A 26,846-nucleotide genomic window follows, 5' to 3' on the forward strand; every position below is an offset into this window, starting at 1 on the left:
ACAAAATTCTTCATAGAAAAAATCTTCATAGAAACCTCTGACAAAGGTTTAATTACTCATATTTATAAAGAGCTAAATCAATTGTACAAAAAATCAAGCCATTCTCCAATTGATAAATGGGCAATGGACATGGATAGGCAGTTCTCAGCTAAAGAAATCAAAACTATTAATAAGCATATGAAGAAGTGTTCTAAATCTCTTATAATCAGAGAGATGCAAATCAAAACAACTCTGAGGTATCCCCTCACACCAAGCAGATTGGCTAACATGATAGCAACGGAAAGTAATGAATGCTGGAAGGGATGTGGCAAAGTCGGACATTATTTCATTGCTGGTGCAGTTGTGAACTGATCCAACCATTCTGGAGGGTAATTTGGAACTATGCCCAAAGGGCGACAAAAGAATGTCTACCCTTTGTTCCAGCCATAGCACTGCTGGGTCTGTATCCCAAAGAGATAATGGAGAAAAAGACGTACAAGAATATTCATAGCTGTGCTCTTTGTGGTGGCCAAAAACTGGAAAATGAGGGGATGCCCATCAATTGGGGAATGGCTGAGCAAATTGTGGTATATGTTGGTGATGGAATACTATTGTGCTAAAAGGAATAATAAAGTGGAGGAATTCCATGGAGACTGGAGCAACCTCCAGGAACTGATGCAGAACGAGAGGAGCAGAACCAGGAGAACATTGTACACAGAGACTAATACACTGTGGTATAATCTAATCTAATGGACTTCTCCATTAGTGGTGGTGTAATGTCCCTGAATAATCTGCAGGGATCTAGGAGAAAAAACACTATTCATAAGCAGAGGATAAACTGTGGGAGTAAAAACACCGAGGAAAAGCAACTGCCTGACTACAGCAGTTCAGGGGACATGACAGAGGAGAGACTCTAAACGAAACTCTAATGCAAATATTAACAACATGGCAATGGGTTCGAATCAAGAACACATGTGATACCCTGTGGAATTATGCGTCAGCTATGGGGGGTTGGGGGGGGAGGAAAAGAAAATGATCTTTGTCTTTAACGAATAATGCTTGGAAATGATCAAATAAAATATTATAAAATTTAAAAAAAAGAAGCATTCGAAATGTAAATTGATTCTCCCTAATCATTCTTCCAGGAAGTAACTAGCCCACATATCTTGTTTCTGCTTCCATATGCTGACACTCATCTCCTCTTGGACTCAGTTTCCCAATCTGTAAAATGAGGGAGCTGTAATGGCTGCATTCTAAATTTCTTTCATCTCCAAACACAAGACACCCTGAAGGATGCTTTCATTCTACTTATAAAATGAGGCCCAAAGAGGCTGATGTAGATCAGACAGTGAATGATTTTTCTTGTTCCTCGACTGGAACTCTTTCCCTCTTTTCCTGATGGTGCTTGTGGGCCTTTCTCAGAACAGGTGTTGAAGGCTTAGGGCTGGCAGAGACCAGAGGATCCTAGATCTCCATCTGGAGGGGACTTCAGCATCATCTAACATTCCCCTTATTTCCTGATGAGAAAAATGGGAGACTACCAGGGGCTGAGTGATTCATACAAAATCCACTGGATGCCCTAAATCCCATAACTGAGGCCAGACTCCCTTCAGTATATCCCAAGGTCTCTCTACAATATGTCATCTCCCTCTGATTGGCAGAAGGAAAGAACAGAGTTACTTTCCTTTGGGTTCCCCCTTCCCAAAATGGCTTCAAGGAGGTACCCTGTAGGTCCTCAAGAAGCTTCACTGGCACACCCAGTGTTCTTATTTCCCAACAAAAACCCCTCCAAAGGAAGGGTTCCCTTTTGGATGGTGGTGACAGCATCTTTTCCACAAAACTCCCCTGGGGGAGCTACATAGTGTAGGTATCTCATGGGGAAACCGAGGACATTGGCAGTACCCTGTGTCATGGAAATTCATTCTCCTCCCCCTCCTCCTCAGTTTTTCCTGTCCATCAAATATTCCTGAGATAACAGAGTTGTGGCCTGGTTATAGTGCTTCTAGGTGTTGTACATCAATAAACTTCAAGGTTTGGGGAGAATTGAGGGAAAACTGAGAGAAGAAGGAAGAAGTCAGGAACTGGACAGGCAGGTGAAGGGAATGATGATGTGATTTGTAGGCTAGGGACCACATGGTCAGGTTACTTATAGGAATGATTGTCTACTTTTTTCAATAAACCTTATAAAATATATATCTGGGTAGAAATATTCCTTCAATTCTTACAGATGGAAACCACTTTGGTTTAAAAATGAACCTTAATTTTCTTCTGAGATGTTTTAAATATGTGCTTAGTTTAGCTTAGGTAAAATAGAAACTCAGCTGCTGCCTGCCTGCATAAATGAAATTTGCTGAGAAAGAGAAATAGAATCATCTAAGTGCCTCTTCAGATGGATTGGTGAGAAAAACTCTCCTATGTGTTTCCCCACCCCCGTTCTTTTACTGTAGCCAAGGGTGGGCCAGTCCCAGCATAGCCCCTGACTTCCCCGGGTGAGCGAAATTGCTGGTTCATACTGCCTCTTTGCTCAGCCAGGGGCTGTGCTGAGCACAGAGATACCTCTTAAATTAATCCTGGAATAGAGTTAGGGGCTGCCTGGAGCAGTAGAGGAGGGAAAGGATGCTTTTTGCTCCAAAGATAACTGGAGACCCAGGGAGATAAGAGATTTTTTTCCCCCCAGATCATTAAGGACTTCCAATGTGGTTGCCCGCCCCACACCTGATCTGACCCAACCCATTTTGGATGAGAGCGGGGCAGCAATGGATGGGACCCCTGACAGGCTGTTTTCCCCAGTTTATGAAAACAAAGGCCTTTAGCCATCCTCAGTGTAACTGACTGCTGGCACTCTGCTGCGAAGCCCTCCCACTGCACTGGGCACAGAATGGCCCTTGCAGACTGGGGGAACAATGCACAGGGGTTTTCCCCCTAGGAATTGGTGTAAGACCCCCCCCCCCCCATTCCAAATGGGATTGAGGTTTTTTTTTTATCCTAAAGGACACTAGGATCCAACAGCTCTTTCCTGGAACTCCATAACTACTGGACTACTGCAGCAGGGACCTGATCAGAGACACCACTTAAATTAATCATAGGGGTCTTTCCAGACTGTGGACTAGGGTTAGGGGCTCCTTCCCCCCCCCCCCTTGAAAACACTTGGCTGATCGCTCTGGGGGCAGGGAAGGGATTTAACTCCATTTTTCTTTCCCTTCTCCCTTCCCCCCTCAAACAGACCTTAGAACTGGACTAAGGAAGTTATCTTAGAATTTCTCTTCCCCTCCCCCATGCTCAAACTTTCCTAGCAGACTGCCTGCCTTCTTTAGCATATCTAAAGTCACATTTTCTTTCTCAAACCTTCCTTGAAGATTAAAGCTTTCTTTATCATACTAAAAGCCACAATTTTTTTCTTTCTCTTTATTTGATTGTTTGCTTAGATAGGTCTCCCCACAGATGCCTTCCACTCTACATGCATTTATAGTGCCACCTACTGCCGAGAATTAAAACTGCAGGAAAATAAAAAGAATTCCTTTGCTACTGCTACTAGTGATCTAAAATAATGCTATTAAATTGAATACATCTAAATAAAATGATTATTAACAGGAAATATTAATAATATTGATTTTAAATTAAAATCAAATTTCTAGAATTAAACAAAGCCAACATTAAATCAAATTTATTACATGCAATATTAAGGAATAATTTAAGAACACAATAGTATTAATAATACTATCAATAACAATAATTATTGATTTTCAATAATTATTATTATTAATTATTTTTAATTACTAATGGCTGGCTGATATTTATTGTTCATGGTTGTTAATTATTAATAACAATATTCTAATAGATATATTATTAGTTATTAATAACATCATTGATAACTATAATAAATACACATTATTATTAATCATTAATACCACCATCAATGATTACAATAAATGCATATTGTTATTAATTATTAAAAACAATTATTATACTAAATACACATTCATTATTGATACTATTGTTATGCAACAGTTACTGTTTCCTTACATTAACTTTTTGTTTTAAACCTCCACTTATTGCCTCACAATAACATTGAAGAACTCTGTGTCTCCATTTTGTTTTTTTTATGTTTTATAAACTTTTCATTGTTTAAGCTGACCATTTAGCAACAATCAAACTAGTTTAAATAGGACATACAGACTAAACAATATGGGAAATACTGCAACACATGAAGGGAAATCAGGATATATTCATCTTGATTCAGCCCTACTTACCTTTTTAAATTCCTAGCATGATCCTAATTTGCCTAAGGAGAATTGGATGACAAAGAAAGAAGCTAGAAAGTTTTGTAAGGAATGGATAGACATATCTTTTACCTGGTCAAAATATGGCTCTTTTGACTTCAAATCTTAAAAGATTTAAAGTTAGCCATTAAAAACAAAGATACCAAAGATTATAAATAGTGGTAACTTATGAGCCTATCATGTTGATAAATCAACCATCCCCTACAGTGAGGAAACCTTTCTTTCTTTGGAACCAAACCATTCTAACTTAACTTCCTCAGTGAAATCTAGCATAAAACACACTCTATCATCCCACCTGCTCTGTGAGGAGGTTTCTCCACATACTGACCCAAACCAGGACTTGAACCACCCCTCAGCTCCTCTCCCTGTCAGACTTATCTCATCCCCTACTACTCCCTCCCATCCCCTTTCCCCCAATCTACCTCTCTACTCTCCCTTAACATCCCACTATCTAGTGCCTACCCATCTCCCATATCCCCACCTATACCATCCCTACTTCAATCCTTTTCCATACCCCCACCCACCTTACTATGACTTCTCCAGATCTCACCCTTCCTACTCCTCTCTACCTGTAATCCTCTCCACTATGCCCCCAGACCCACCCCCGATCTTTTCGCTCTACCTCCCCACCTGCTGACCAGCTCCATTTTACCATCTCATCCCCTTCCCCTAGCAGCCTCACTACAACCCACTCCACTGAACTCCAGAACACGGGCAACAAAGTAGTTGCCATAGATGATTCAAATAAAAGTCTTTGCCCTCTAAGAGTTGTCCCTACATATAACAGACAGATTTGGTAAACATTAGACATTATACACCTTTTTCTCCACAGGACATTGAGAGGTTCAAAGATAAAACATCTTCCTATGAAGCTGAGCCTGTGGTGGTGATAAATAAGTTTGAAAGCATTTTTGGCACATACAGTCCCACATGACTTGATATAGAAGACTTGCTCCAGGCCTTACTATCAGAAAGGGAAAGGAATAAGATTCTTTCTCTTGTTAATCAGGCACAAGGAGAGGGAACAGCTCATTGACCAACTGAAGTTCCCAAATGGGTCCCAAATTCAGAGCAAGATTACTTACAACTATGCCAGGCTAGAAATGCATTACTAAAATCTATGAGAGTCTGTTCTGATAGGTCTGGTACATGGACTAAATTTGAATATCTTAATCAAGAAGAAAGTGAAACTCTCTCCCAGTTTATGGATAGATGTATAGAGCTGGGAGGAAGATATATTGAGCTTGATCTGGATAGAGAATGGGACCTTAGACAAATTAGAATACAATTTGTAAAAGAGTTGTAAGGTAGTTAGGAATTATTTTATTTTTATTATTATTAGTTATTGGCCTAATATGGACCTTGAAGGATTAAAAAGAGTGGCAGTTTATGCTTTTGAGGAACATAAAGAAAAAGAGGAGAACATTGATTTAGTGTAAGAATTAATGAAGGAAATAAAGGAATTGATTGCTAAACAGGTTGAGAAGGATAAAGAGAATTCTACTTTAGTAGAGACATTGAGGAAGGAAATAAAAGCATTAACTTAAATATTTGTAAAGAAAAAGTAAGGAGAGATCATAGCTGCCTTACAAGAATCCACAAAACAACCACTAACATGCTATTTGTGTGGAAAAGTGGGTTATTTAATTATGAATTGTAACAAGAGAAATCAGGAAATTAGGAAGAAAAGTTTCAGCAATAGGAATATGGATAGGAGGAATAGTTATTCCAATGAAGAAAATCAAACCTTATACCCAAATACCTGTACTCAATGTGGGAACTCCCCTCAGTATGGGGCACCCCAGAGGTGTGGACAAAGGGATTGTGATAAATGATGGTACTTGGTAGGGGAATGAGCCTAAACGAGTCTGGAGGTGAATTTTTAAGCCTTTTCATACCTCAATGGCCTTATTGATGTTAACTGTTTCAGTTTTTTCCCCTCCCCAGAATGAAGAAGTCTCTGTAACATAATTTTAAATACAAGATGTATATAATTTACTGTTAACCACTTCAGAATTTATCAAAATTGAAATATTCTATTCCATTGTCTTTATTTGTACCTTCTCTATGATTGTACTAAAGAATAACTATGGAAAAGCCCATAAACAGCATTTTGTTCCTTTTTTTGCCTTTGCTAATTGTTACACAGAGCTGATGGATGGACTCCATCACATTGGTTTCAACCTGTATAATGGTTTGGGAGAATTTAATTGTCTAATAATTTACATTGATTTTTTAACAGGTATTCAGAAATGGTTTTAAGATATCTGGGAGCATCCCTACCTCTGATTGATCATTTATTTGCTTGACTGTGAGTTGTTAGTAACAAGAGGTAAGGGTTCATTTGTAGTTGAAGTAAAGTGAAATGGCATTGTTCTATTTTCCCATCTCTGCATTTATTGTAAATGTAATGGATGACATATATGAAGTGATTTTCACTTGGCTCCATGTGAAAACGATTGGAACATTTTGGAGACAGTTCTGTTACGCCTGTTACAGTTTCATACCAAAGTGGGAGAGAGGTTCCCAAGTGGCTTAGTTCCCCTGTGATGTATTATAATCTCATACAGTAGGTGGGAATGATTTTTCCTGTGAAGTCTACTAGCTTTGAAATGGATTTCTTATATTTGTAACTCTTCATCAACTATAGAGGTGTTTTTTTCTGGGTTTCTCTCCCACCATATTTTGGAATGATGGTATTAATAGACATTGTTAACAATATCTTTGCAAAAGTTGAAATATTCGCAAAATCTGTAGAACTTGTGACAAGTATTCATGTGTTCATAGATTTTTACATGTCACACAGCAAATCATGTGAATCCTAATTGGGTTTGTTTGCTATTGTCATAAATGAGCTTTTATAATTTTGAGGATTTTGGTACTTTTTAGAATCTGTATTAGTTGCAGTTCCACTGTTTTTAAAAAAGTTTTTACCTGGTGAAAAAATTATGTACACTTATACTGTGGATCCTGGCCAAGTTAAGAGTAATATAAATTTCATTTTTGAGTGAGCACCTTTTGTATTGTGCCTCTGCTTGGATAACACTTTGTCACATTGAATGTGAACTGTGAAATTATGATTTTTTAAAATTATTTTTTCTCTTCATGTTTATAATGGGATATTTGATTTTTTTCTTTCTTTTTCCCTAATGTGGGTGATACTTTAAGTACATGAAATCAGTATTAATGTTTTTTTTTTTACCTGGAGAATAGAGTTTACAGCATAAGTTTACAGTATTTATAAGCCCTCGTAATATACATACCCAAAGGCTTTCGACTATGGAAACCTGCCATTTATTGATAAATATTATGGGACTTTGATTAATGGTTATGTCTGATTCCAAGAGAAGGTAACAAAAGGGCCAATATACAGTGCCAAGTAGCATGAGGTAAAAAAAGAACTAAGCCAATCCAGGGATGATTGTTGAACTTCTATGCCAATCCTAAAGGACTTGAACCTAGTGTGAGAATCAAGGTTGTGGCACTTGACATATGTTAAGATGCAGGACTTACTTGAATTACCCTCCATGTGCAATACTTTGAGTCAAGTACCTCAGGTTGCGAATCATCCTGGCTCCCCCTATCTTTGACAGTGATGGTAAAATCAGACCAGGGAATGATTTTTCCCACTTGCTGCTGAAACTTAGTCCTTTCTCTCTTACAGTTTGTCAGTTTTCTATAGTCCTGGCTGGAAATGGGTAAAGTTCTGTATTGCTGCTGTTGTCCTACAGGGTTGTGGGACATTAGTCACTCTAATAGAGCCTTCCCTGTGATTCAAGAACCTGTTACTATTTCTTTTTTACTCAGTATTTCATACACATAAGTTTTTTATTTTATTTTTTTTATCATTTCTGTATTTCTTATTATTTTATACAGAATTTTTTTTACTCTTTTATTTGGGATTTTTTGGGTGGTTTGTTTTTGTTTTGTTTTTATTTTGACAATTGTTTCATATACCTCATAATTCAGTCATGTATCCCAGTGTTATTCTGATGTTGTTCAACACCCTCCTCAAGGGAATTGTGTAATTATCCTAGAAATCCAAGGTTTAAAATTTTTTGGAGAAATTTCAGGAAAAGGAACTTGCCAACATCCTGAATCAAGAAAGTGGATCCTTTTGGAGAAGGTGCTGTAAAGATGCCTGAAGAAGCCACACACTGAATCAAAAGATCCAGAATGAATGTAAACTGTATCCACCAGGTTAAAAAAATGAATTTGGGATATAAAGAACTGAATTGAAGGGGGTTGAATATACTTAATCTGAATGTAAACTCTTATGCCAAAGGGGACTGTCCCCTAATTGGCATTTTGTCAATGTGTCTATCAATCAGTTTTTGTATTTTACTCTCATCTATAACTATTATAACTCCCTCTTAGAAAAATGCAGTATCATATGTACTTTTAGCTAGAAGGTATTTAGAATTATAAGATAGTTATATTTAAATGATCTATTGGGGAGGAAAGTCTCCCAAAGGCTCACAGGGGGATGTGTCAAGGAAGTCCATTCCCCTCCCCCTCCTCTGCAGCTTTATTTGTCCATCAAATATTCCTGAGATAACACAATTGAGGCCATGTTTGTGTGCCTCTACGTGCTGTACATCAATAAAAGTCAAGGTTTGCGGAGAATTGAGGGAGAACCAAGAGGAGAAGGAAGAAATCAGGAATAGGGCAGGCATATTAAGGGAAGGAGGAAATGATTCGCATGCAAGGGACCACATGGTCAGGTTACTTAGAGGAATGATTTTTATACTCTTTCCAATAAACCTTATAAAATATATATCAGGGTAGAAATATTATTTTAATTCTTACAACCCTATGGGGAGTTGGAGGACCTTGTGCTTCCTTCGGGTCCCTGAACATTTTAACCCTTTCCATTGTCCCTGATAAAATGAGAGGATATTTGTAAAGAGCTTAGCATGGTATCTGGCACAAAGTAGTCACTTGATCCCTTCCTCCTCCCATTTAGCCCAGCATTTTGTTCTTTCTTTGGCTAGCTGAGGACACAGTAGTCCATAATACATATAGTCTGTTGCATGAAAGATTTTGTAGCATCCTCAAAGGGCTAAGTGGCCTTGGCTGTGATGGGACCCAAGTGGGCCAACAGCCTTGCACTGACTCAGCAACAAAGTACAAGATCTGGCAAGAGGGCATTTGGTCCAAGATATCACAAAAAGTATAGGGGAGGATGAAAGGTCAGAGAAGGAGGCCACAGGGAATGAGTGCTGCAAAGCAGAAGTTTGGCAAAGTAAGTTAGACCAGGTCCCAGATGTGGATATGGAGTGGTGAGAACCATTTTGGTTTCTTTTCCCTATTCAGGGAGACAGACTATGAGGGAATTAAGCCATATTGGAAACTTTGTTCTACCCTGCAGGTTCTAAGATGAACTGGAAATAGATGAGAGCCCCGATGAGAACTACTCCACCTACGACTCCAGCCACAATGACAGTTATGGTGCCTCCAGAGAGTGAGGAGCCTCCTGAAGCCTCTGTTGTGGACAGAGAAGAGAAAAAGCAACAGTGAGTGTTCTTTAGGGGTTCCAGACACAAGAAGTGCCTAGCACTTGTGTTCTTTGCCTGGCACTCCATAAATACTTAAAAATGCTCATTGATTAATGAAGCTGACTAGGCCATTATTCCTCAGAGCCCAGGTATGCCCTTGGAGACACTTGAATACTGGGAAAGCACATAAAACTCTGACCTTTTGATTTCCTCCCCACATTGTGCCCTGTGGAAAGGAAAATTAAATCAACCTTTAGGCCTTTCTGCCACTCAGGTGGAACCTACAGCATTTAGAATGTTGGAGGAAAGATATTGACAATGATGACAGTTGGTGGGGGGAGGGGAACTTGGGCAGTGACAGTTGCTCTCAAGGACTCTCTCTTCTGGCCCTCAGACTGGAAGGAGTGCTTGCTCCCTGTCTTGGGATAGAAGTACCACTATTCTTGGATATTTCCCAAGTGTGTGCTCTACTTGGATTCCTGTGATCATGTCATTAAACAAAAGGATTTAAGGCGAGTGGTTTGAACCGTAAGGCCAGTCTTTAGGGGTATCAGCCCAAAGAGACAGACCCAACCAACTCTGAAGGTCAGAACCTTTTCTTCCTCTTGCTGTCTACTGCTAAGACTTTGAAATTAAGAAAACTATCATAGATTAGCATAGACAGGAATAAAAGAAACCCTCCACAAACCTGTGAAGCCTGGCCTCAGCTCAAAAGCTGAGAGAGACTCAAATCCAAACTAGGGAAATTCTTATTTTCCTCTTCCCTGATACCTCCCAATCCAAACTTGTTCGGCCAGATAAGAGGACTACCATTTCAGGGGACATAGAGGGAGCAGAATCCAAGGACAGCCATTCAACCATAGACAGTCCTTATCAGATCCCTGCTGGGCAACCTTGGTCAGGTGGAGACTTGTCCCTTGGGGGGGGTAGGGGGGGTCTGTGCTTATCTGCTCTTGGGTATCTTCAACATCAATCAATAGAAAAGAGAAGACATCCCTTCTCAGACTATTGTAGTTGGTCATTTCTCAGGAACCACTTTTTTTTTTTTAAAGATAGCCTCTCAGCCAAGGGTATCCTTTTACCTCACCAGCATCCATATTCTCTCTATCCCTTCAACTCCTTCATTCTCTGTTACAAAACCTTCCTTATCCCCTGTACTTCTTCAGTCCTCTACAATTCTTTTAACTATTAAAGTTTCAGCATAGAAAGCTAGGTTTTCCAGCATATTTTGCCAGGAATTTGAGAAGAAGAAGACAGTTGGAAGTGTCAGGGAAGTTTCAGAGAAATTGGGCCTACATACATTTCAAAAGTATGTGTGACTGTGTAAAGTAGCTATTTTGAGAGCAGTGTTGAGTGCAGCTAATCTGCCTAGCAATACCACAGTCAATAAGAAACCACTCCTTCTGAATGGAGGAGGCAACTCTTAAAGGGTTATACGTAAAAACATTTTTTTTCTTTGCAAAAGGCTGTGCTTATCTGCTCTTGGGTATCTTCAACATCAATCAATAGAGAAGAGAAGACATCCCTTCTCAGACTATTGTAGTTGGTCATTTCTCAGGAACCACTTTTTCTTTTAAAGATAGCCTCTCAGCCAAGGGTATCCTTTTACCTCACCAGCATCCATATTCTCTCTATCCCTTCAACTCCTCCATTCTCTGTTACGTGTTATGTGAATCATAATTCACATAATCTGGAATCATGACAAAGATATTATTACTTGCCATGAGTTATCTAGCCTTGATTGGACATTTCTTTTATATGGTTTACAGCTTATTTTTTGTCATGATTCCAGATTATAGTCATTTTCTGCTTAACATCTATAAAAATTTTCAATGGCTGAAGATTAGTGTAGATCACTTGATTTCATTCATTCCCACATATGCTGGAGCATTATTCTCCTTAATCCAATTATATTATGCCCTTAAAAAAGGTGTACATCTAATTTATGGGGGGGGGAAGCAAAAGGCAATAAATGGCAGTGATGATTTTTAGCCATGAGGGAGGAGATGTTACAAATAAAGCAAATGATTAAGCAACTAGGTGAGGAGAAATATAGTTGCAAAGATATTAACATACAACAAGACATACCTAAATATAGCAATGTAACTGAAGAAGAAAAAAAAAAGATGGGGCTGGGCTGAAGGGGGAATACCAACATTGCCACTAAGAGATCAAACAAGCCTACAACCAGACAGCATCATAATTCATATAAAAACACATAAGCTGTGTACAGCAGCAGACCTTGAAAGCCTGAAAGAAAGGATGCTTTCCTGGTTTTCAGAGTCTTTGCAATGTTTGAAAGAACTTAAAAGAGCAATTAGGCTTTATGATCCAAATTTCCAGGACACTGAAATTCTTCTCTCAGAATTATTTTCAAAAATGGAAAAGCAACAATTTATTGATGAAACTAGAAACAATCCAAATTTAACATCATGGTCAGAGGAAGGACTTACAATTATCTAATAATAAAAATCTATATCATCTAAAAAAGACCAGAAGATCTATTAGACACAATGAAAAGTTTTTCAAAAAGAGCAGATACTTGGGGACAATTTGAGAAATTTGAGACAGGAGAGTGGGGAACATCCATCAAAATTCCTCAATAGTATGACTGAAGTAGCAGAGGATGTGCTTAGATTTGAAAATTTAATTGAACAAAATCTCCAACACATAAGGAGACAATTTGTGAAAGGCAATAATACACCTATTAGATCATATTTTAAACGTCAGTGCCCATACTGGGTAACACTAAGTCTGGAAGATTTAAGAAAAATTGCAACTTACATATTCACAGGTCATAAAGAAATCCTAAATGAAAAGAGTGAAATAATAAAATGGCTTAAACCAAGCTCAAAGAGGCAAATAGTGCAATTCAGCAAAAAGAAACTGAGTAAATAAAAAAATTTAGCCACTCTGCAGTCATACAAACCCATAAGAAATTACACACAAAACAATCAAAGGAGAAATGTACCCAAATGTTTCCTATGCGGAATATTGGTACACATGGTTTGAGACTGCTATTTAAAGGCACAATTAGCCCAAGCTAACAATAAAAAGAGATCCTGGAAAAACAATATAAAATATAGCAACAATACATGAACAAATACAAAATGCTGTAATTGTAGTTGCAAGAATTTTAAGCACCAAATTAAGTAATCATGGAGAGATACATCCAACAGGGAGCAAAGACTCGTTATTCAAAAGTAGTTTCAGGAACTGTCAAATAATGTCGGTTATGAAGCCAGGTGCATGGGGTAACATCAAAAAGGAAAGATGGAAAAGGAAACAGGGAAAAGGACGTAGGGGGAAATTGCATTGTTATACAATTTGGGAGTACAAAAAGGAAAAATAAAACTAAAGATCAGATAGAAGAAATTCAATTAGATAATGATGTAACAGCGATTAGAGAGAAAATTTTTGGAACAGTGGAACAAGATACAAGGAAAGGGGGAAGAACAGATCTGGCAAATCTGTAATACATAAACCTTTTTTTATTTATTATATATATGTACACACACATATATATATATATATATTTATATAATATTAGGACATTATAACTTTAAAAGCAAAGAATATGAAAAATTAGATCCAAGCAACAGTGAATTGCAACATGTCTCAGCACAAAACAAAAGGAACTTAGCAGAAATGAAAGAATATACTTTAGAAACAGAAAGTATAGAACACATAAGAAAAGCAAATATAAAACCACATAAGGCACAAATATTAGACTGTTCTAGATATTCTAAAAAAACCTGCAACTCTAATTGAATCAAATGAGCAAACAACAGAATGGTACAAAGGGGGAGGAAATGCAATAACAGATAAGATTCAAATTAGCAGATCTCATGGAGGGAATGATACTGACCTCAGGGATGATATTACAAAAGAGCATACCAATGACACAATAGAAAAGTTAACCTTAAATCCTTATGTTAAAGAATTCCAACCAATAGCAATTGCACAGGGAAAAGCAAACATTGGCATTATTATGGACACACAATTTGGCAAGGAAGGACTTGTAAACCATCTTACGTTGCAATGATAGGTAGAGATGGTCAATTAACAAAATATATACAAGCTTGACAAACAAGAATAGAAGAGTTGCATGAAATGGGTTTGATACAACAAACAGTACCCCTGGATTACAGTTTTTACAACAAGAGACAAAGTATACTTAAAAATTTCAATAGAAAATTGGCTAGTGACATAAAATGTATTGTACCACATAAGTATTGCTTACTACCCCAACAACTATAAAAGTTGCAGGGAAAGATTCATGGTTCTACTGTTCCAACATAAAACCAGAAAAATCCAACCTCACAGTAACAGACATAGAAGAAGATAATTAGACAAAAAATAGTACTGAGAAATGAAAAAAAAATCTAACATAAAAAGTACACCACAAAGAAACAATAACGACACATAATGTTAAAGACAACAAGATCCTAGCAGTCAAGCATACCACAGAGACAAGGAGAAGACAATTTTCCAGCCCAGAGGAAAATATTTTAAAGCATCCCAGAGGAAAATCATCAAGAAAAACTGCTAGAGAGGAGAAACAAAGAGAAAAACTGAAATGAGCAGCAAAGACCTTGAACTTTGTAAATTTGCTTAATAGCTACTAGAGAGAAAAAAAAAGATAAAAAGCTGAAATTGACAGCTAAGGACTTTGTAAATTTGTTTACATAAGAAGAGGACAGACAGAAAACAGGACTTATATGTAAGACTGAGTGTGTTGAAATCATGAAACAAAATTAATTTCACATATTATGGAAATAGCATGCATGCAATACTGCATAAATTGGAAGAAAGAAGAGAGCCATCAGTCAACATGAGAAGTGGACATCTGAAGAAACTTGATAAGTATTCATTAAACACAACACTATTAGACACAAAATACAAAATCACAAACTGACATATATTGGGAGACCTTGTGTAAATAAAATGAGTGTCTGAAATTGCACTTATGCAAAATGTAAACAAAGCGGTTGAAATCAAAGAAATCAAAACACAAAGAAACTCCTACTAGGAGCATGGAACATCAGAACATTACTTGATAGAGAGAATACCCCAAGACCTGAGAGAAGAACAGCTCTAATCGGCAAAGAACTGGCGCAATATAAGAGCGACATCACAGCCCTAAGCGAAACATGCTTACCAGAAAAGGGGTGACTCATCGAACCCACCACTGGATACACCTTCTTCTGGAAAGGTAGAGCCATAAATGAAGACAGAATACATGGTGTTGGCCTGGCTAATTAGACCAACCTGCTTAAACAGCTGCCAGACTTGTCTGTGGACATCAGTGAGAGGCTCATGAAGATCATCCCTTTACCGCTCAGCAAAGACTGGCATGCCACAATCATCAGCGCATATGCCCCAACACTGACCAGCACAGAGGAGACCATCAAGCAGTTCTACTCTGACCTGAGCGCTACCTTGCACTCAGTGCCCACCAATGACAAGCTGATACTACTGGAAGACTTTAACGCCCATGTTGGCCAGGACCATGAAAGATGGAAAGGAGTGCTCGGCAAACACAGCATGGGCAAAATGAACAACAACGGCCTACTGCTACTCAGCAAATGCTCAGAGTTCGAACTCACCATCACAAACACTGTGTTCAGAATGGCAAACAAATATAAAACAACGTGGATGCATCCACGATCAAAGCAGTGGCATCTCATTGACTACATCATTGCACGCTGGCAAGACATCCAGGACATACAGATCACCAGAGCCATGAGAGGAGCTGAATGCTGGACAGACCACCGATTGGTTAGAGCAACTCTTCAAATGCGCATTGCGCCTTGCCATCCAAAATGCTCCCAGACAGTTTGTGCATTTTACAAGGTGAATTGTCTTAGAGATCCATCTTACTTGCAAACATTCTAGTCCTGCCTGGATGACAAGCTGTCTGTCAAGGGACCACTCACTGGAAGCCCAACCGAGAAATGGGACCAGTTCAGAGACACAGTAATGGAAACATCAAAGGCAGTCCTAGGCCCCAAACAATGAAACCACCAGGACTGGTTTGACGAGAACAACACTGCTGTTGGTGACCTATTAAACAAAAAGAACAAAGCCTTTATGGAATGGCAAAATAACCCAAACTCTGATTCTAAAAAGAACAGATTCAAGTCTCTCCAAGCCACGGCACAGTGTGAGATCAGGAAAATGCAAGACTGATGGTGGGAAAAAAAGGCAGAAGAAATCCAGCGCTTTGCTGACACAAAAAACTATAAACAATTTTTCAGTGCCCTCAAGACTGTCTATGGGCCATTAAAACCCACCACCACTCCCTTGCTATCCTCTGACGGTGACACTCTCATAAAAGATAAAAAAGGCATCAGCAACAGGTGGAAAGAACACTTCAGTCAGCTTCTCAACTGACATTCTTCAGTCGACCAAAGGGCCCTTGACCAGATCCCCCAAAACCACACCATCGAACAACTTGAGGTCCCTCCTTCAATAAAGGAAGTCCAAAAATCCATTAAACAAATGAGTACAGGCAAGGTACCCGGTAAAGACGGGATCCCAACCGAGGTGTACAAAGCCTTAAATGGAAAGGGGTTTCAGGCATTCCATATAGTGCTGACCAGCATATGGGAAGAGGAAGACATGCCCCCGAAACTCAGAGATGCCTCCATCTTAGCCCTATACAAGAAAAAAGGTGCATGAGCAGCCTGTGACAACTACAGAGGCATCTCACTACTCTCCAATGCTGGAAAAATCCTCACCCGTGTTATACTCAGCAGACTCCTGTCATTTATTTCAGAGCAGAATCTGCCAGAATCACAATGCAGCTTCTGACCAGATCGCAGCACCATCGACATGGTCTTCATGGTGAGGCAAATGCAGGAAAAATGCCTTGAGCAGAACCTGAGTCTCTACATTGTCTTCAGAGATCTGATGAAGGTGTTTGACATAGTGAACAGTGACGCATTGTGGGTGATCCTTAGCAAGCTCGGTTGCCCAGCAAAATTCGTCAAACTGATCCAGCTCTTTCATGTCGACATGACAGGGGAAGTCCTATCTGGTGGAGAGACTTCCAATCGCTTCAACATCTTCAATGACGTGAAACAAGGCTGCATCCTTGCTCCGGTGCTATTCAACCTATTTTTCACCCAAGTATTACAACATGCTGTGATGGATCTAGACCTGGGTGTCTACATCAAATACCGACTGGATGGCTCACTCTTCGACCTTCGCCGCCTGACTGCAAAAACAAAGACAACAGAGAGACTCATCCTGGAAGCTCTCTTCGCAGATGACTGTGCTCTCATGGCCCACCAAGAAAATCATCTCCAAACCATTGTGGACAGGTTCTCTACCGCAACAAAACTGTTTGGCCTGACTATCAGCCTCAGCAAAACAGAGGTGCTGTTCCAACCTGCACCAGGGAGGCCAACTAAACAGCCGTGCATTACAATCGATGGCACACAGCTTTCTAACATCAACACTTTCAAGTACCTGGGCAGCACCATCTCCAATGACGGGTTCCTAGACCATGAGATCAATGCCAGGATCCAAAAGGCCAGTCAGGCACTTGGGCAGCTGTGCTCCAAAGTCCTCCAGCACAACGGTATAAGCACTGCAACGAAGCTCAAAGTGTATAACACAGTGGTCTTCAGCTCGCTCCTGTACGGTTGTGAGACATGGACACTCTACCGATAGCACATGAAGCAGCTGGAGTAATTTCACCAACATTCTCTCCGATCAATCATGAGGATCTGATGGCAGGACTGAATCACCAACCAGGAAGTCCTCGACAGAGCCAATTCCACCACTATTGAAGCCATGATCCTCAAAACCCAGCTACCATGGCTGGACATGTCATCTGCATGGACCCACAGCGAATACCAAGACAGGTATTCTATGGTGAACTGTCAGCTGGACTCAGGAAACAAGGCTGACCAAAGAAAAGGTACAAGGATCAGCTAAAGTCCAACTTGAAGTGGGCAGGCATTACACCAAAGCAACTAGAACTTACTGCCTCTGTCAGAAGCAGCTGGCATACCCACATTAACCATGCCACCACCACCTTTGAAGATGAGTGACGTCAATGTCTTGCCACTGCGCATGAAAGCCGACACCAGGCCACAACCACACCTCCTCTAACAATGGGCATCCCATGCCCCATGTGCCACAAACTTTGCACCTCAGTCTTTGGACTTCAAAGCCATATGAGGGTACACCGTAGATAAAAACACACAAAGACAATGTCATTCTCGGTCACCGGGAGACTACTACTATATATATAGTTAATTCCATAAGATCTTAAGAAAATAGAAAGATCAATAGATATTTCTATTTGACTGATGTCAGGATGTGGGAACAATGTATATTATTGTATTATATGTAAATAATCTGTATAATTAATGTACATACTATAGTTTAGTACCATAGTGATAGGGTCTATAAATATGTAGCATAGTGTAAAGAATAATTTTAGTGTTGTGACTTAAAATCTAAAATTTAATTGGTCACTAGGGAAAATTCCAAATAATAATAAAAATACCCAAGTCAGCTGAAAATTTATGGTGATTTAATTGATATAGTGGAGATTAAGAAGGAAGAAGGAAAAAAGTGTAGGATTTCTCCTGCCTGGCTAGTACCGGGCAGGAAGAGTAGGAGATCTAGAAAGTAAGGTTTTGGAGTGTGAAGGAGGAAGGAATCAACCTGAACTCCAAAAGGGCTCAGCCAAGATGCCTGAACCTGAATCAACTCAAGGACAAACTCACTGCCAAACCCAGACAAATAACTGTCACCACTCCAAGATGTCAGAACACCTAGCACACTGCCAGCCAGAGTTGGCTCTCCAGGGAAAGAGGGAGAGAGAGCAAGTGATGTGCCTTATATAGATGGTTTTACATCACTTTCCTGCATCTCATCTGTACCAATGATAGCTTAGCTTGACTTAGGATAGCCCAGGGGTCTGTCTGCTTTTTCTGAACATGTCTGTTGACGACCATTTCCTCAGATAATTAAATCTTTGAGTATGGTGCAGGCATCCCAACCTTGTTAAACTAATTAGGGTGGAGAAATGTATAGTTCCTAAGACTTGATTCTGTTAAACCAAGTATCTCCATTGTTACTAATCAGGAAATAGCTAAATCAGATCTTCTAAAGTATGGCCTGAGTAGGGTGGAGTAGTTTTAAAATTCACAATAACATGTATATATGTTGTACATAAAATTAGATTATAGATTAGACTAGGGACTTAAAGAATAGTTATAATAAGTAGGGAATAGATTAGGAGTAAATTAAGTTAAGCATAGCATACAGTTAATTATACTTAGGAATACACTTAAGCTTCATTTTCAGATACTAAACTTTTAATTATTTATTGTAAAGCTGATGCTGAAATTGTGTCTAATGGAAATATATATATAGATAAAATAATTTGCAAATAATTATAGATAAATAAAATAGGAAAAATGTTTGTATTAGTTTAACTTAGCAAGAATAAGTAGTATTTGAATTAAGATTCAAATTTCTATGTAATGGTTTTGTTCAAACATTTACTGTACTGCAATTATTGTAAAACCCTAAAACTACCCTTACTCAAACCTTCCTGCATAAAATTCCTTAGAGTAGATAAAGTTATCATAGAATAGTGATAGAGTAATTGAGGGAAGTTTATTATTTTGTGGGAGTAGTTAGAACATAAATTTATTAGCTTGGTAAGTATAATAAATATAAATGACCTTGGGAAGGTCACGATAAAAAGGGGATGATTGTGAAAAGGAAAACTGAATCAACCTTTGGGTCTTTCTGCCACTAAAGTGGAACCTACAGCAGTTAGAATGTTGAAGGGAAGATATTGACAATGATGACAGTTGGTGGGGGGAGGAACAGTGACAGTTGCTCTTGAGGACTCTCTCCTGGCCCTGAGACTGGAAGGAGTGCTCTCTCCCTGTCTTGGGATAGAAGTACCTCTATTCCTGCATTGTTCCCAACTGTGTGCTCTACCTGGATTCCTGTGATCATGTCATTGAACAAAAGGATTTAAGGGGAATAGTTTGAACTGTAAGACCAGTCTTTAGGGGTATCAGTCCAAAGAGACAGACCCAACCAGCTCTGCAGGTCAGAACATTTTCTTCCTCTTTCTGTCTACTGCTAAAGATTTTGAATTTAAGAAAACTAGCATAGATTAGCATAGATAGACCAATCTGTGATGTCTGGCCTCAGCTCAAAAGCTGAGAGAGACTCAAACCCAATCTAGGGAAATCCTGATTCCCTCTTCTCTGATATCTTCCCAATCCAAACTTGTTATTAAATTCATCTTGAGTTAATTAACCCTCAGTCAGATAATAAAACTATCATTTAAGGGGGACATAGAAGGAGCTGAACCTAAGAACAGTCATTCAACCATAGATGGTCCTTATTGGACCCCTGCTGGGCGACCATGGTTCATGGGGAGGCTTGTCCTTTAGGGAGGTCTGTGCTTACCTGCTCGGGGTATCCTCAACATCAGTCAATAAAGAAGACATCCCCTCAGGCTATCATAGTTGTCCCATTTCTTGGAAACTCATTTTTCAAAGATAGCCTCTCATCAGCCTCTCTCCTTTGACTTTATCAACATCCATAATCCCTCTATCCCTTCAACTCCTCCATTCCCTCTTACAAAACCTTCCTTATCCCCTGTACTTCTTCAATCCTTTACAATTATTTTAAGTATTACAGCCCTCTGGCCTTCTCTATTTCTGCTGATGGAAGCATCAACTGCCCAGGCACCCATATTCAAATTGGGAACCATCTTTGATTTTCTTTTTCCTTCAAGCCTCAAATTTAATCAGTTGCTTTGATATTTTCCATAATGTTAAGGTTATTTGTGTTGATTCTACCTGAACAGTATTCTCTCACATCTACCCCCTCTTCTCAGTTTCTAATCGATATTCTCTCATTTCTTCTAGATTATGGCAACAGTTTTCTGACCAGTGTTCCTGTCTATGGTCTCTCACATCTCTAATTCATACTTCATATTGCTTTCCCAATCCAACCTTCCTTGAATGCCATTTTGATGATCAAACTTCTCTTTGCATAAACCTTTACATGAGTTTCTCATATCTATTCCTAAAAGTGTAAAAATGGAGATTTGAACCCCAGACTTCAATTCCCAGAAATCCTTGGTAATTACCAGAATTCCCTAAAATCTCACCAGAGTCCTCACCTGGGCCAAGAACAAAATGGATATTTAAACTGACTGTACCGCCTACTGGAGTTCTCTCGGCTTCTGCTTCTAAGCACATGCAGGCAAGATATAAGTGGCTGTGAATGGGCTCTGTGCCTAGGCATGTGCTTTCTTATTTTGTATTTTCTTTAATTCTTACTTCTAATAATATTTAATAAAGCTCTAAAAATATAATACTTTTGGTAGATAAACTAAATTTAAATTTTACAAAATGCAGTGCAGTGTGGCAGAAAGAGCTCTGGATTTGAAATCTGTAGAGGTGCATTAGAATCCTGTCCTTGTCACTTGCTAGCTGTGGGATCTTGGCAAGATCCTTTTCTTCTTTGGATATCAATTTTCTAAGGTAGAAAATGAAGCTGTATGGACTAGATGAAACATCTCTATGTAATGGTCACCTCAGCTTTAAATCCTTGGAACTTACCCTTTTTCCCCCACTACTCCGGCCAAATTCAAGTCTTATTGTTTTCCACCTGAATTCTTGGAAGAGCCTTCTTACTGGTCTTCTGCCCCTAATATTTTAATTCATATCCTTCCTCTTTGTGTTTCAAGTGCTCCATGTATTGTTCTTTTAAAAATCTCTAACTTCCATCTTAGAATCAGTACTGGGGATGGGTTAAGGGTTGCTAATGGAAACTGGGCCACTTACTCTGGACAAGAGGAGAAATAATAAAATGGTTTTTGAACCAGTACTTTAGAATTTTCTATTCAATAATAATGTGAGATCCATTTTACCAAACTTTTATAAAATTCTATACAAGTTCTTAACTTCTTTTTCCTTCTTTTGGACAATAGTTTGTCCAGGTCTGAACAGGGTACATTCAGGTCCCTTGTTATTATACTTTTACTGTCACAGAATTTCTTTACTTTTTTCTTAAGTATTGAACTGTTATACCATGTGGGACATATTCATTGTTATATGGGTACAATAATTTATTGTTTGTGGTACTGAAAAAAGAAAATGTTGACTTAGTATTTTATATTTAGTACTATTGCTTTATCCTGAATTCTATAATTCATTTCACTCGATAAGGGGTTCCATTCACCCATCATATTCTATATTCTGTTTAACCATCCCATGCTTCTTTGTCTCTGAGAGTAGCCAATAATATAAAAAATTCAGCTTTCTTCTCTGAGGCTTAATAAATAAGTTCTAGTTCTCCCATAATCACTGTTAATGAAAGAGTAACTTTGAGCTTGGCTTTATAAGTAAAATTCTAATTGTTATGTTAGTAACATTTGAATATCATTCTCTTTGAATAAATTCTCTTTGGAAGTTGGGAGTTGGTCTCGGGCAGTTGGCAGAGACACTCTCATTCTCTCTCAGGGCTAGAGGAGGTAATCTCTTTGCCTCTCTCCCTCAGTCTGAGGGAAAGATCTGAAGGAGCTCAGTATTTTCCTTTCTCAACTTGGGAAACACTATTGACTATCTATTCTGGTTTTTATAGATTGTTTAATGCTGAGAAGACCAAAGAAAGACCTGGTCTTTGGTTTGGACTCTGAGTCTGTTAAGGCTCAGAGTCCCAACTGGATTCTTGTTGAGACTCAACCAGTTAGCCTTTGCTTTTTTTATAATTTGAAGGCAAAGTTAAGATTTATAAGGATAATAATGGTAGTTTTTATTTAGATAGTATAAATTTGGGTTAGTCAGATCAGAGAGGATTAGTGTAGCCTGTGAAACACAGGAGAAGCAGTTCCTTGTGGAACCTAGGAGATTATTTGGGTGGATTTAGAATCCCTAAGAAATCCTTTATTTATCCTCATATATTTCAATAAACATTTTATTTTTATAATAAGAATCTCTTTAGCATCCTTGCACCTGACCCTGGAGGGAAGTTCATATTTGGGCTTCATTTCATGACTGAGGATACTTTTGATAACATCTATAAAAAGCATCTGAACAGTTTTGAACCTATATTGAACAGCTTTTCTATGCATTTTGTGTAGCTCATCATTATTTTTTTACAAAAGGGAAGCTTGTTTTAAAGTCATGTAACTTTAGACTCTTTGAAATGAAATAATATATCAGTGTGCCATCCTTAAGAAGCAGACTACGTTGACCATAGCCTCATCCCTTTAAATTTCATGTGGTCTTAGTTTATGCCCAGGTGCTTTTGAGTTTGCTGTTCTTGTCTGATATCAGTGACCTCAAGAGGCAGCTGAACCCTGAAAAGTCACAAAAGCATTCCTTAGAAACTAAGAGACATGCCTGGTCCTATGTATGCTGTCTGTCTTATCTTTAATGTATGCATCTTGACTTCTCATTTGTATGATATAACCAGTTCCATAAACAATGATATGGTATTTGTTCTTTTTACTATGCTTATAAAATTATAATGAATACACAATTTAGAGCCTTTTGGATATTTGAGGTGTCAAGAGACCTGCTTTATTGGTTTGTAGATCTTAACTAGTAAACAATAATTTCTTTGGAGAAGTCTGCCTCAATTTGCCTTTCTTATTAAATTTTGCATAGTACCATTCAGTGTAATGCAATTTCCCTGCTTATGTTTTAAAAATCAAGTACATTTTTTCTGTTAGATTGTCTCAGATCAAGATTGCTCTTTCTCTGTTGCTTTTTTTAGTACAACTTATGAATAATAGATTTTGCTGAAGCCCTTTATTTTTCCTATTTAAAACCCCTCCATAAAACCTTACCTTCTGTTTAAAATTGACACTAAGTATGTTTTCAAGGCTGAAGAGTGAGAAGGACTACACAATTGAGGTTCAGTGACTTGCCTAGGGTCACACAATTAGGGAGTATTTGAGGCCACACTTGAACCCCAGGCTTCATGAGCTGAAATGGGCAATCAGGCTCTACAAACCCAATGTTGAAGCATTGGAGGTATAGTGGTTAGCATAACTAACTGCTTCCAAGCAGTTGAACTGGGTCATAAGCATTGTGCAATCTAGCTTAACCTTTAATCTACTTTATTGTCTTCTCTTTTATGGCTAAGATCATCTAATTTACATTTGTGGATGAATTAATCTAATTCACATTCTAATGATAAAAACTGTGTATTTCCTTCTTATATTTTTTCCTCTTTCCTCACTGTGTCCTCTTTAAAACAAATCTACTTCATTAATAACCAATTTCCCCATGTTTTTTTGGGTATACTATTCTTGGCTGTAAGCCTATATTTTTTGCTTTTTGGAATATCATATTCCAATATACTCACTCATTTATGGTGATAGCTGCTAAATTTTGTGGGATCATTACTGTTACTCTTTCAGGATTCCCCTTGTTCTGAGCTCTCTGCCCTGGTTACTTAGCTGCAACCCTCAGACTCAGAAAGGGGGCAAAACACCAGATCCTTGTTAACTGTCCAGGCCCAGAACTGCTTTTACCCCTCTCTGCATGAATTCTCTGCTTAGTAGGCACTGATTCCCTAGCTCAGGTTGTATAGCTTCCATTGGTCTCCTCTTCCTGCTCCCCAAACCATTTCAGGCTCATCTTTGAGGCATCCAAGATTGCTTCCTCCCCAAGTCCTCATTCAGTCTCATTTTCTTGTCACTTTTCTGTTTAGCTCACGTGCTCAGACTTTGGTCTGATCTGGGCTGGGAAAATGGCTCACTGGATTTTCCTGTTGAAAAAAATTCTCTTTTCTACTTGATCTTTTATTCTTTCTCAACCTTTGTTGGAGTGGTTGTGTTAGAGTTCTTGGCTGGAGAGCCACTTTCTATTCTTCCTTCTGCTACTTTGCCTGGTCTCTCGATGACAATATTCTACAAACCTAATTATATACCGGCACCAGCCTACTCACAGCTCCCTAACCTAAATTCTATATTCTCAGCATCTCAGCTAGAAGCTGAGGCTATTTTTGCCTGGAATTCAGGAGTAGAAAAGTAATTTCAGAGGCCCCAGATTTTTACCCATCCAAGTAGTTTTGACCTAGCCACAGCCAAATCAGAGATGTGATAATGATCACATTCAACCAAAGTCTGACCTTGAATGTCAGGGTTAGTTTCACTGGTCTACCCAGTGTTGATAAATGATATATGCCAACCAAATGTGTATGACCAACACAGATATGTATCTTTAATCTCTGATAATAATATTTTGGGGCCTTCCTATAATCTACCAATTATTCTTTGGTGTTCTTAGCCTGGCATTCAAGTACCTTCACAAAATGGCGGCCTCCCTCAATAATACTTCTGCTGGCCACGAACTATCTTCTCAGGTTGCATTGTTCTAATTTCTCCATGTGGACAAACACTACATTTTTCCACATCTGAATCTTGGTTTGGGCAACTTATTTCTAGAAGTAGAATATTCTTTCTCCTCTCCTTTGGCCTATTGAATTTCCCCCCCGTTTTTAAAAACCCTTCCTTTAGAAGAGTTTATCAAGTGATAACTGTTCTTTGAAATCTGACATTGTTTCTTCTGCTCACCCTCCAAGTAGAATGGATTTCTTCTAAGGTTTCCAAGAATACTTAATTTGCAGCCATATTCTATATATGTTGGATAATGTAATATATGAATATGCAGTGTCATATAATATTGTGTATCAACTACCTGCATTGAAAGTCCATCCTTCAACTACCTCCTAAGGTCCTTGAAAGTTGGAATGGAGTATCACCCACACCTTTAATTTCCCTCAATGCCTAGCACAGAGCTCTGTACAATGTTGGCAAAATGAGGATGTTCTTGGATGTGTACATGACTTTATAAGATTATTATAGGAGAAAAAGAAGTCAGTCTCCATTTCTACCAAGAACAAGATAGCAGAAAATATATTGGTATTCACTATAAGTCTGACCACATTGCCTAGAGTCAGGTTCTTTTTTTTTTAATGTGACTTTTCCCAAATCACTATGAAAAGCTGCCCACCAGAGATGGCCCCGAATGCCTCCTCCTGAGACCAATCCAAAAAACTTATTCTCTGAGGGAAGGGAAGGGAAGGTGACTTACCAATCACCTTGACTGTGATCTTTGTAGAGATAGTTGTGTTAGCCACTTTGTTCATTGCTACACACGTATATGTTCCTGCATGTTCCCACGATGCTTGGGAGATTGTGTAAGTGTTTCCTGAATTTCCAGATATAGAAGAACCATTCACTTGCCATATGTACTGGGCTGGTGGCTGAGAATTAGCCCAACACTCTAAAATCAGCTTCTTTTTGAGTAAGACCTCAATCTGCCCATGAACATGCTTTGGAAGAATCTTGATTTCCTCTGGCCCATCTATGAAAAGATGAAAAAATATGAAATGTCAGTCATTGTTAGAGAAAGGATTGGGAGAGGGGGAGATACAGAGTCACTCACAGCTGACAACCAGGTTGAATGAGTTACTTGTATGGACAAGGAATGGATTCCACATTTCACAACGATAGGCTCCACTGTCTTCTCTCTTCACAGGCATGATGGTGAGGGTCTGGCCATACTCAGACAGAGTCATCCTGTCATTGAGGATCAGTCTCTTATTATTGAAGTACCACCAAATATCTGGTAAATCTTCATCCTCTGTGTTACATGTCAAGACTGCAGTGCCATTCTCTATGACAAAGCTGGTGCTATTGATAGTTTTGTTGTGCTTCATCAAGTTCTCTGTAGAAAGACAAAGAGGAGAGAGAATTGGCTGAATGACTGACCTATATCTTCTTCACTTGGTAACCTCTTCAGGAAAAACAAAACACCAGAAGGCCAACCAGAAACATTTCTGTTACAGACACACAGGGGTGGGTCCTGACATTCTGGGGAAAAGGATGCCTCATGGTTCCATAGTTTTGTCAATAGGGCATATGAGTAGAAAGTACTGGAGGGATTGATGTGTCCTAGACTATCCCACCTCCAGAGAGGTCCCAGGAGGTACACAATCTAGTGACTGAGTTGGGGAGGGGAGTAGGGAATAAGTATTCATTAAGTGTCTACTATATACCTGGCATATGGTA

At 38.8% G+C, this 26,846-nt stretch overlaps 1 protein-coding gene across 1 annotated transcript in view; it reads right to left on the reverse strand.

Annotated features, from left to right (window-relative positions):
- LOC130453965 (carcinoembryonic antigen-related cell adhesion molecule 20-like) overlaps positions 1 to 26,846 on the reverse strand; it is a 37,288-nt gene that overhangs the window by 2,324 nt on the left and 8,118 nt on the right. The window contains exons 2-4 of the mRNA XM_056796417.1: positions 26,221 to 26,502; positions 25,867 to 26,139; positions 9,624 to 9,744 (exon numbers count right to left, since the gene is read on the reverse strand). Coding sequence (XP_056652395.1) covers positions 9,624 to 9,744; positions 25,867 to 26,139; positions 26,221 to 26,494 — 668 coding nt within the window. The 5' untranslated portion in view covers positions 26,495 to 26,502. The remainder of the gene's footprint in view (positions 1 to 9,623; positions 9,745 to 25,866; positions 26,140 to 26,220; positions 26,503 to 26,846) is intronic.

The sequence above is a fragment of the Monodelphis domestica genome, chromosome 4 (assembly GCF_027887165.1).
Source record: "Monodelphis domestica isolate mMonDom1 chromosome 4, mMonDom1.pri, whole genome shotgun sequence".
NCBI classification, from domain to species: Eukaryota; Metazoa; Chordata; class Mammalia; order Didelphimorphia; family Didelphidae; genus Monodelphis; species Monodelphis domestica.